General features: G+C 41.4%; 1 protein-coding gene across 6 annotated transcripts in view; it reads left to right on the forward strand.

Annotated features, from left to right (window-relative positions):
- The window catches only part of FAM114A1 (family with sequence similarity 114 member A1), a 91,587-nt gene that overhangs the window by 67,112 nt on the left and 12,049 nt on the right, over positions 1 to 12,426 (forward strand). For 3 of the 6 annotated variants that reach the window (XM_032334096.1, XM_032334095.1, XM_032334098.1), the window contains 2 exons: positions 901 to 954; positions 2,709 to 3,759. In XM_032334096.1, coding sequence (XP_032189987.1) covers positions 901 to 954; positions 2,709 to 2,834 — 180 coding nt within the window. In that variant the 3' untranslated portion in view covers positions 2,835 to 3,759. Of the gene's footprint in view, positions 1 to 900; positions 955 to 2,708; positions 3,760 to 12,426 lie in introns of those variants that run through there. The other 3 variants (XR_004283417.1, XM_032334097.1, XM_032334099.1) reach the window with 2 other exon arrangements.

The following is a 12,426-nucleotide window of genomic DNA, read 5'->3' on the forward strand; positions in this document are numbered from 1 at the left end:
TTATTAAAAAGAAGAAGAAGAAGAAGAAGAAGAATTAAGGGGCGCCTGGGTGGCTCAGTCATTAAGTGGCTGCCTTTGGCTCAGGTCATGATCCCAGGGTCCTGGGATCAAGAACCACATCAGGCTCCCTACTCAGTGGGAAGCCTGCTTCCCCCTCTCCCACTCCTCCTGCTCGTGTTCCCTCTCTTATTGTGTCTCTCTCTGTCAAGTAAATACATAAAATCTTTAAAAAGGAAAAAAAAGAATTAAGAAAAAGGTCATTAAAAAAAAGAATATGTTATTTTTGCTGCTAATCTGGAAAATATACCCTATAACAAAATTCCCATCTTTGCATTTAAAACAAGAAAGAAAATAAGGCTACGGACTGGGGCTGGGACTAGATGGGTCAGTAAGGTACTTAACTCACCTGCAAAATTTAAAAAATTACCCTGCCTCACACAAAGAAACAACATCAGTCATCCAGATAGATATTCTGATGTAAAATTTAAAAAACGAAAATGAATGCAAAAAGATCATGATAAATAAAACAGCAACATTTTCAGTAGAGACTGTGCTTGTAGGACTCAGCCTCACTCACCCTCTGTAATCCCAGATGGGCTACAAGCTTTCGATAGTTAAAAACATCTGTGTTTAAATTTCTAGCTGTGTGACCTTAAACCAGTTCCTCAACCTTCCTGGTTCCTAGTTTCTCATCTCTAAATTACGGTTATCATGGTACCTCCCTACCTACTGGGATTCCTGTCAAAATTAAATGAGAAGCCTTGTCTGTAATAAGCATTCCGTGTCTCCTCACCTTCCTCTTTAAGAGATCCCTCGACAAAGCCACCATACGACATATCACGTGGCAAGCCTTACAGTAGGAGCACCTAATCTGTCAATTTCTTTCTTTCGATTCCACAGAGCGACAAGAAGGCCGAGGTCCTTAACCCTATGATCAATAGTGTCTTGTTAGAGGTAAGTGGCCCCCAGAGAGAAAGTGCTTCTGAATCAAAGCAAATGTTACAGCTCCTTTTTTTTTTTTTTTTGGTCCTTTTCCCAGGCAGCGAGTGTTATTGCAATTCTAAATCTTGCCATCAACAGCCTTTTTTTGAGTACATGTGTGTAGCCCAACCAGCTGTTAAACCGTGGCGGGAAACAACAATCCCTAATTTTCAAGAATTCCTGATTATAAAGAGAAAACGCTAAGCTTGCACGTTATTTCTGTTCCTGTTTCCTCTGGCAGAAGCACATTTCTGCTACCGAGTTTCACACCAGATTTAACACTCTGATTAGTGGCTGCAACGAGGGCTTCTTGCTCGATGATTTCTGTAAAAATGGGCACTTCTCTTCATGCATGAGAACCTGTGGTGTAGCTGGATCTAGGCTTCAGAGGAGCGGGGTCGACCAGTTGACTGGTTAGCATCTGCCTGTTGAGTGACCGGAGGCTCTGTCCTCAGAGACCACTCGCTCACTCCGTGGCCTGCCGGCTCGCCAGGACTGAGTAACACTGCTATGAAGCTGTCCGTAGACCACTCTGGTCTTGCCAGAAGTAGTGACATAAGAGAGAAGAAAATAGGCCTGGGAGGCATCATTCGTGCTGTGTTCCACCTGTGGCTGGTGGAAGAGAACCTTCCATGAGGGGCCTCACTCTAAGGAACTGGCCCATCTGTAGCCCCAGGGCCACCGAGTTGAAACCATGGGTGTTAAAGGGTGAAATTTGAACATGAGCAAGGCATATCCAGCAGTTTTTTTTGCATACGCTGAAGTCGCCTGTCAGTTGCAGAGTTTGGAAATTACCAAATGTAAGTCAAGGAAGGCTACCTCTATCCTTATAGTGACATCTGTGGGAATTGGCCTTAATGTTAAGGAAAACTACCAAGATGCAAATATAACAAAGCAGTGGCATCAAGTATCACCATTTGGGACACTGCCATGTGGTGGGGGGTGAGGTCAGCCAGCAGGGACAAGGAACCGGAGAGGAAGGCTCTGGGGGATCCAGCTAAGAGGAAAGCCAGGCAGTCAGAGGCAGACTGTGGAACAAGAATATATCTCCCCTGGCCACCCAGAAGGCATTGGCCAATTAATTTACTATGTCAGTCGTGAAGAATACGCGGTCAAGTGTTGATTCATTTCCCCAGCAGGAGTTTTCTTATGACTTAGTGACCTGAAACATTAAATGGCCTCTCTGTCCACTGCTGTACGTTGGGGTACCACCGAACACGAATGGCAACACCAAATATCCAAACCAAGTAGAAAGGACTGACATGCGCAGGAGGACAGCCTTCAGGGACTGGCCATGAATAATTGCGCCATAATATCTCCAGTTCCCTTTATGTAGCCCACGCTCTAGCCTACACTTGGGCTTCCTGCACCCTATGCTTTTGTGTTATTTCAGGACAGTGGGCTTGGGCTGGGAGAAGGATGGGCAAGCTGGGCAAGACCAGACATACTGGGTCATGAATGCATACATATTTTCATGTACCCTCCAAATCGATGGAAATGATTTGCCTCGCGTGGAGCACATTCTCTCTGTTAGAGAGCTGAATGCATTCCATCCAAAGGAGCAGGTTTGCATTTGCTTTAGGCACCAACATTAAGGGGAGCCTATTATAAGAGATTGTGAGGGTTGAAGAGAGGCACCGTTATCAGTTATCAGGCGGGAAGAATTGTCAGGACTGAGCCCTGAAGGCAGCCCTTCAAGCACGTGTCTCCCTCCTCCCTCCTCTCAGGGCTGCAACAGCACCACGTACATCCAGGACGCCCTCCAGCTGCTGCTGCCCGTGCTGCAGGTCTCACACATCCAGACGGCTGGCTCAGAAGCACAGCCAGGACCTGGCCAGACCCCATCCAGTTAAAGAGGTGGGCAGGCCACATGGCTTCGAGATGTACCAGATGTTTTCTCCACATCTGGCCCCAGACGCCCCTTGGAGGACTCCAGGAGCAATTTTGCAAGGACAGTATGGAGAATGCAAGTTGAAAGAAAGCATCCTGTCTCTTACTGTATATGGTGGTTTTACAAGTAATTGTGTTTTCTTTACGTTAATTTAAATTTACATGGCTTTATATTGATACCTGCCCTTCTTTTGAAGTTCATTCACCAGTATTCATTTCCGTTTTCCTGACCAAGCATGCTATATTGAGAAATTCACAGGTAGATCGTAGACTTTTTTTTTTAATCCTTTAATTTCCCACCTTTAACTTCCCGTTCTTTATAGTATTACTTTAAATCAGTTCTTATACTGAACTTAGTTTTGTTATATAAATATCATAGGTAAAGATAACACTATTTACAGATATTACCTATTATGGTAAAAGAGAAACAAGTATCTCTTTATAGTAACTCATTCTGAAAACAAGCTTTCATTGAGCTCTACTGTGTGCTCACAATAGGAATATGATCTCAACCCAGTAAAGACAGACATTCTGAGCAATCTGTATATCCAACGTGGGGCTCAAACTCACAACCCTGAGATCAAAAGTTACATGCTCTACCAACTGAGCCAGCCAGATGCCCTCAGAAGATACTCTAAAAGAGGGTTTATAATAATTCTTAAAATGCTTAAAAATACTAACAGATTTTCTAAACCTTAAAAAATTTGAAGAGTGAGGTAATTTTTTTAATGTTCTGCCCTTCGATGTATTATTATATTTTTCCACACTCCTTGGACTTGTTGACCCCAAACTTGATATATGGGGTGAAAATATATTGGGGTACTTGGGTGGCTCAGTGGGTTAAGCTTCTGCCTTCGGCTTAGGGCCCTTGGATCGAGTCCCACATTGGGCTCTCTGCTAAGCAGGGAGCCTGCTTCCCTCTCTCTCTGTGCCTGCCTCTCTGCCTACTTGTGATCTCTCTCTGTCAGATAAATAAATAAAATCTTAAAAAAAAAAAGGAAAGAAAATATATATGAAAAGGGGGTGCTAGAGCATATTCAGTTTAAACTTGACTCATTATGATTAAGTACATGATGGTGTAATTACAAAGCCTGGAAACATTCAAATAGAAAATTAGAGGGATCTCAACACAGCAGACCCCAAACTGTATCTTTCAATCTGAAGCAAGATAGTCTGTAAATACACAGACCACACTCAGCAATGGTCAATACCATTATTGTTTCTAAAAGGCAGAAAATACTGATATGCGGGTTGACCGACTGGTATACTGATCCACGAGACCCTGCAGCCAAGAGAGACACTGTCAGTGTGTGCTTCTCCTGAGCTCGCCAAGTTCATTCCTTCCTTCCAGGTGGGGGTTCATATATGGCTCCCATTTCAGACCCCTGTCAGCATCCCTACAGCCCTCATCACAAGATGGTGCCCCCCCATGGCTCTTTCCAAGTAAAGGAAGCTTGCACTTTCACAAGGGTAAAAATCCTTCGTTGATATTTGCTTTTATCCCCCTCATGGAGTAGACTGCCTTTGTCCCATACAGGCAAAGTGGGACTATTTTAATATTATCCTATGTCTTGTTAGTCTTTGATTCATTTGCATCCTGTATTTCATTTGTGTATCTCCTAAAACAGCCCAGCCAAAGAGAAAGCGTAAGAACAATGATTTACAATCCAGAAAGGAACTCTCTGAGGAATCCATTAAAGTTGCTTTTTTCTTTTTTTTTTTTCCTTCCTGCTTCTCAATAATGTGAAATGTTTCTGACATTAAGTCTAGGGAACAATTAACTGATGAAAATGTTAACATCTACCTCTTCGTAAATTCTGGACATACTATGTCTAGAGCAGAGGAAAGGACTTAGATTTACAATTTCTTCACATCAGATTTTTTAGCATCAGATGGATTTATAGATATTAACTGGAAATGTAATAGGAACGAGTAGTTTCAAAGGAGCTGGATTTCCAGAAATAGACTTTAAGCCCAACTGCACCCATTTAGTTTATAGCAACATTTTTAATCCTAAAATGAAATAGGAATCCCTAGAAGAATAAGAGATAATTATCCTTTAAAAATGTAGTTGACATTATTTACATTGCATTTACATATGTTTTAATGATAGACTAGGAAAGATGGCCAGGTAGAAACGTTGGCTGAGAGATGATTCCTGGGGCCTCACTCAGTGGCCTGTGGATTACATTATTTAAGAGAGAATAATCACTTAAAATATATCCACCCTCCAGGATTGCTCTCTTTCAAAGCCGGTTTTCATGTTCCCTTTTAAATAATTGCTTCTTTGCTTTGCTTTAAAACCTAGCAAAGCCCACGATCCCGATATGGGCAAATGTCAATCACTTACTGAATGAATGATTTAGCAGGCTTACTTTGGAAGTTTTGTATTCCTTCAATAATCCTTTACATAAATTGGGTTCATTCTACTCTATGCAATTACCCTGAACAAGTGTACCAGCTTTTTTTTCTCACATCAAGTGCAAAATGAGTTCTAGTCTAAATAATGGATATGGTCCTGTTTCTGTGCCTTATTAAATAAAAAAACATCAAAAGTGTATTTCCAATTCAAAGCAAAATGCGTCCCAGAAAAATTGCTTTGGGGCATTGATACATACAGCTCTAAACGGTAAAATGGAGTCCCAAATCTTAAAGCAGAGGCCTAAGCTTAAATAGTCTATCCCACTGAGAACAGAATTCTGTCTTCTCTCCGGGTCTCACACTGGGCTGCACGTCAAGGTCATGAGTAGTGGGACCAGGTGACAGGAGCCTTGGCAACACCAGCTAAGGAACCATGGACCCCAGCAGCAGAGCTCAAAGGGGATGGAGAAGCATCAGCTTTGGGTGGGCTAAAGAAAAGGGCTAAGATAAGGGTAGAAGATGGAATGCAGAAATGAGAGCGTTTTCTAGGCTTTGCAGAAGTCAGCTGACCCAGGAGCTCACCCATGGGGAAGTCAGCCTTCACATGCTGGCCAAGCTGCATTAAGTTAGATACCAAAGTGGGCAGATTTCAATCAACGCCATCCCAGAGGTCTTGGAATTATGTCTTAGGGAAGTAATTTAGCAAAAATGTAAAATAAATATACTTCTGTTCTTTCCTAAAAATATGTATATATAATATATATAGAGAGAGATGACAGATGGATAGATAGATGATAGATAGACGGACAGATGGATAGACAGATAGATGATAAAGTATGCTGAACAGATGGACTGGGTCATAATACATGATTTCAATCCACGTTTCATTTTACAAGAGCGATTTTTCTTTAGCATCAAGCTAATTTTTGTAATGTGAAAAGTGCCCTTTGATCTTCCTTTTAAGCATGCCCTACATTCTGATAACTCAGATCCAGGCTTCAGTTTGGTTTCTTAAATGACTGTGTTTGTGAAGGCACATCAGAAGAGATCATACTGAAAATCTGTTTCACAACTGCCATTTTGCCTTGTTTTTCTGGTTGATTAGAATTCAAAAAGCCATAGGAGTGGATCCAGACCAGTCACCCTTCCTTCACATGAAAAGAAAAAAAAAAAAATCACGTGGTTCACCATTTGTTTTGTTCTTCTAGATATCTTATAACTCATTTAGGTTCGTGCTCATTTTCTCTATGTTCGCCCATCATCAATCCCGGGGAGCCATATCTGCTATTAAACAAATCTGAGGAAAAGACATCATTCTGCTCCTTCTGTGTTTGCTTAGATCTGAAAATAATAAGTTATCCCATCCTTTGAACATCTTACCTTTAGCGAATGACTAAATCATTACAACCCAATGGTAAGAAGCGCGTCGATGGTGTTTCTGATGTTTCTGGCATCTGGGGTCATCATCAGCGGGGGCTGAAAGATGATTACGGTTAGAATTTTGCGTTGGGATTTAAACCCCATTTCCCTGTGCGTGGATCAGAGAAGATTTTCCTCTGCATGAGTTGTCAGCCAAAAAGCAATGGGATTATGTCTGCCTGTGGTCACTGCTGACTCACTTGACAGGCCTGTCTCTTCTATTAGTCTCAGGGGAATGCTATACCACGAAAGAATGATAGGTACATTTTTTATATGCCTTCCCTGAGAGCAGAATTTAGGGTGATTTGGAGATGATCTGTCTCCCTGCCCTGGGTTTCACCACTGGGCTCCTGGAGCTGCCTTTTGGAGGAAAAAGCCGGCAGAGACGCCAAGGACAGATGGATGGAACCTTGGCAAAAAGCAAAGCTAAGCCTCTGCTTTTGAGTCCTTGCCATCTTATCCTTTTTCTCTCTCAGGACTTTTTTTTTTTTTGGACAGCTAGTAAGTGCCTCTCTTTCAGGATCAGACTTTACATTCCTGCTTCTCCTCTCCATAGCTTTTCTTCCGTTCCCCCTTTCTTTCCGGTCATACTACCCTTTCCCCGATATCTCCTCAGAAAACAATCCATCCAGAAGATTTCAATAGTAATAATTAATATGTATTTACTGTGTACCAGACACTGTGCTGAGTGTTTTATAAACTTTGTCCCAGTTCATGTCCATAATTACGCTATTAGGTAGATATTATTACAATTTCCACCGCACAAATGAGAACCCTGGGACCCAGAGAAATGATATAATTCATCCAATGTTACACAACTAGTGAAACGAGCCAGGATTCAAACCCAGGGCAGTCTGGCCTGACCAGCCAGCGTATTTTAAAGTACGATACACAGCCTCCAAACAAAAAAGAGACGTCATGTCTTATTCTTAGACAACTGAACACTTGTATGTTTAGCTCTCTTTACACAGTGAGGTGGATTTGTAGCTGAAAGATTTGGTTGTCAGCTTTGGTTGTTTCCACACAACTGAGAACAAACTGGAACTAGAGAGACAGGGAATGAAGCCATGCAAGGTCACCCCTGGATTACGCTCACCCCAGGCTAGCCACATCTTGTCTTCACACACATTTACATCAAGCAGCTTCCTGGCTCTCAACCCAGCCTCCCATCTCACAGGTGCCTTTGATCACGCCTAAAATGGCTCCATTTCCTCCTCCTGCCCTGCCCCCTTCCCTGGTGCCAGGGAAACCCATTTGTAAATCACCGCCCTTCCTGAAAATCCTTAACCCTCTAGTACCTGCCTGGAGCACAGGGATCTTTTAAAATATTTTCCTTGCCTCTAGGCAGCCATTTAGTTGAATATTCAGTACCAGGCATTGTGAGTTACCAATAAATGTCTTCAAGATGAACTAAATAATGCCTTCTTGTCTCTGACCTTGGTGCTGTTCCCTGTGAAACCCCAATAGTATTGACGGTGGTGGTGGTGGCATTCTTACTTATTGAGAAATCATTATTTTCCAAACACTGTACCCTCGTGACCTCATTTAATCCCCAATGTCAATCTTACAAGATAGCTACTGTTATCATACCCATTTTACAGGTGGAAAAAATGAAGCTCAGGGAGATTAAGTAATCTCTATGTTTAACCAATGAATAACTGGAAGACCTAGGATTTATGTCCAGGCAGTATATATAATACCAGACAGAGCCCACGGACAAGCAGATTCCTGGTCATAAAAAGGACATTTTCCCTTGGGTTGAGTCCTCCCCCAGTTAATACGTGGGCTCTCCTCTTCCTATCTTGTGGCTTCAGGCAGAGATAAATTGTTCCACAAATCTCCCTGTCAGAAGCCTAACCACATTTTTCCTGCTGATGCTTCTGATCCCAAGAGAAGGGGGGCAACCTATAATCCCATTCTCCCTCATGTTGAATGACCCATTTCTCACTGAAAACAATGATTGCGTTTTTTGACACTTCTGCAGGAAAGCTCTAGTCTGCTATCTTTGAAAAAAAAAAAAATCCCATGGCTAGAAAATGTGATAAAGGACAAGAAACCAGATGATGAACTGCCCGGCAGAAAGACTTCGGCCATTTCTGTCAGAAAGAATTATTTGGTCCTAGAGGGCATCTCCGTCAGGGATGTGTGGGATACTTTTGTTTCTGGAAGAATCACAGCTCCCTCACTCACTTCTTCCAGGTCTTTATTCAAAACCCTTCTCGATGAGGTCTCTCGATGTCAAAGCACAACTTTCCCAATATTTCATATTCCCTCTCCCTGCTGTTTTTTTCTCCTTAGGATGTATCACTAGCTAACATCCTGTGTATCTTACTTGTCTATTATCTGTCTCTTGCACTAGGATGTAAATTCCACAAGTCAGAGATTTTTTTTGTCTGTTACCATGTGCTCAACACCCAATTCTGTTCTTGGCACATAGTAGGTGATCAGTAATTATTTGTTGAATGAAAAAATACATCAAAGTATTAAGTGTACAGTCTGTGAATACTGAATGAGTGGATGGAAACAGCCATATTATAGGGCAATTAATGAGAAAATGTCTGGTTGAGTTATATTATGAAATGCTAACTATAGAAGTAATTGTGTCCATTTTAATGGTATTTGATGTTGTAAGATAAACAGATATGATTTGGAGGCTGAGAAATATAGAAACATTTTTTTCCATTAGAATGAATGGAACTACATTTTTTACTTAGAAGAATTGATGAGCGATTTTCCAAGACTCTTCATCAAGCAGGGGTAGATTGTGGTGAAAAATTAAAACCGCCTAAGTAAGTACTATAGGTATACCAATACTGTGGAATAGTATGCAACAGCTAAAAAGAATAAAAGGAATGTGTCTTAGTCATTTTGGGTTGGTGTAACAATATAGCATAGACTCGGTGGCTTAAAGAATAAACATTTATTTCTGCAGTTGCGGAGGTTTGGAAGTCCAAGGTCAAGGTGCTGGCAGATCCAGTGTCTGGTGAGAGCTGGTAACAAGTTTGCAGATGACTGTCTTCTCACTGCTCTCTTGCATCTCTTCTTATAAGCACATTAATCCCACTCATGAAGGTTCCCCTCTTATGACCCAGTTACCTCCCAAAGACCCTATCTCCAGATATCATCACATCAGGGGTTAGGCTGAATTCTGGGGGGTGCAAATATTCAGTCCACAGCAGGATCGAACAGATCTCTGTACTAACAGATCTCCAAAATGTATTATTGAGTGAAAAAAAGAAATTCATAGTATGGTGGTACTTGTAGAATGTTTATCTAAAATAACACAGGCATTTACACTCAAGATACACTACACACACACACACACACACACACACACACACACACACATACACACACACTATACCCCTAGAAGAAGATCTAGAAAGATACACATATAACTACCAAAAATGCTATGACCAGGGGTGGAAAGTGTTGTGATAAGGTAGAGGATTTGACATAGTAATCAAAGGGAACTCCAGTGTTATTTGTAATAATTAAACATTTTAATAATGAAATTGTATTAATAGGCGACTTATGTAACAAAATTTTTTAAAAATCAAAACAAGAAGCAAGGTGCCTGGGTGGCTCAGTTGGTTAAGTGTTCAACTCTTACTTTTTGGGTCAGGTCATGATCTCAGGGTTGTGAGATTGAGCACTGCATCGGGCTCTAAACTGAGCACAGAGCCTGGTTGAGATTCTCTCTCCCCCCTCCCTCTGCCCCTCCCCAACCTCAAGAAAATTAAAACAAGAAGCAAAAGAAAAATCCTTCTGATCAAGGAGATAAGGGAAGAGGGACCTACCAGTGACTTAAAATGTAAAAGACACAAATTATTTTTAAAAAGAAGCATCAGAAGGGTGAATGAGGGCCTCTTCGTGATACGGATTTCTTCAGCATCAATATTCCTATAGGGTTCTAAGACAAGTCTGGTGACTATACGAATCTCTTTTCGCTTTCCTCAGAGAAGCCCAAGTCAAGTATTCCAAATGCATAGTTTGTAAAGACTGTGATGATGTAAGCAGAAAAATTTGTCATTTCCATCTCATTGGAGATGGACTCTAACTTTCTTAGCCAGATAGTCTCTGTAATCTTCCTACTAAACCCAAATAGCTCTGAGATACATAATGGCAACAGAAGCAATTTCCGAAACTTCTGGAGGGAAACACCACACAAATAAATGAGTCTGTGGTTCAGAGTTATTAGCTTGATGCCCAAATGCATATCATATTTGCGAGAGGCAGTTTACAATCTGCTCTTCTTGACAAATGTAGCACAAGGGGATTTAAATCCCTGCATTTGCAATTTCTGTCTCTCTTCCAAATTTATGGCAAAACTGTAGACACGAATAATGTGTCAGGGTTGAATGAATTGAGGTCTCTGCTCTCCTCCTACAGCTCCATTTCACTCAAAGGAGAGTAATAAACGGAAAGCAGAGGAAACTCTCAGTGGATAACGAATCTGAGTCCTAATGACCTTCCTGACTACAAAATGAATTTGTAATTTATTTGGCATTGCCCAAACTATATGGTGCCGGTAATGAGGTGTGAAAACATTTTGGCCACTTTGGGCCACAACTGTACATTTTAAGCATTTCCTCAACAATTCATGAAGGCTCAGAACTACCTTTCCCTAGCAAGGTAAAAATTATCCATCAGTAGTAATGGAAGGCTTGTTTCCACCCTGCCCTGGACATTCATTGCTTTCATGGGGTTGTGATTGATTATTAAGGAGTCTTGATTGTCCTGCAGCCCCTGGGACCATAGTATGACCATTTATGTAAGATATGGTGTTACGAGCCAATGCTTGGTATCCCACATCTCTCTTTCCTTTAAAACCACTTGGTCTTTAGCAAGGAATGTGAAGACTCACACTTACTCAAGCAACGTCATGTGCAAATTAGCATGTTTGCTTGCTGAGTAGTACTGAGTCTGTCACTTGGCTGGTCATCTCCGTCTGCATTTGCTGCGAAGGCAGCAGTTGGTCAGTCATTGTTAGGTCGCGGATATCTAAAGAGAATAGTACACATCACATGGGCTGAAATTAGTTAGCTTAATAAAGTCCTCCATGTTTTGCATCCAAATGTTGCCCTTTTGCGTCTTTGAGGCAGTCATTCTTTTTCTTAACCAGAGCTAAAACCGAAACAAATCATGAGATAAAGAGAATGTCTATTGGTTTTCAGGGTATAGGTGTATAGGAATGGTACAGGGTATAGGAATGAAGGGTATACTTATATAAGTCTGGTGAGAGCTTGTAACAAGGGTATAAGTATACCCTTCATTCATTCAATCATCCATCCATTCATCTATCTATCCAGTAAGTCCACAACATTTATTGATAAAATAAAATCAGGTTCAATTTGAAATTCACTCTGCCCTTCTCCCATCCCAAATTAGGTAAATCAGTTTGAGCCAAGAAATCCAGTAGGTATATCCTTGGTTTCTGTAAACATTCACCTGTATGCTAATGCCACCCAAATTTCTACCTGGAACCCTGACATCACTCCTAAATTCTAACCAGAATTGCCTTCCTGCCAGACATCTGTACATCAGTATTTGAATATACCACTAAATGTAATCTGAACACATCCAAATTAAATCCATCATCTTTCCTTCTCCTCCTACATTCTCTGTTGGATGCACAGTGTTACTTCTGCCAGCAGCCTAGCTGTCACCCTAGGCTGCTGCTTTTCTTTACCATCAATATCAGATCAGTTGCCAAGTGCTATCACTTACTTCTTTGTATATCTTCCTCCACCTCATTGCCTCAGTCTTGTTTCA

This window comes from Mustela erminea, chromosome 2 (genome assembly GCF_009829155.1).
Source record: "Mustela erminea isolate mMusErm1 chromosome 2, mMusErm1.Pri, whole genome shotgun sequence".
Classification (NCBI taxonomy): domain Eukaryota; kingdom Metazoa; phylum Chordata; class Mammalia; order Carnivora; family Mustelidae; genus Mustela; species Mustela erminea.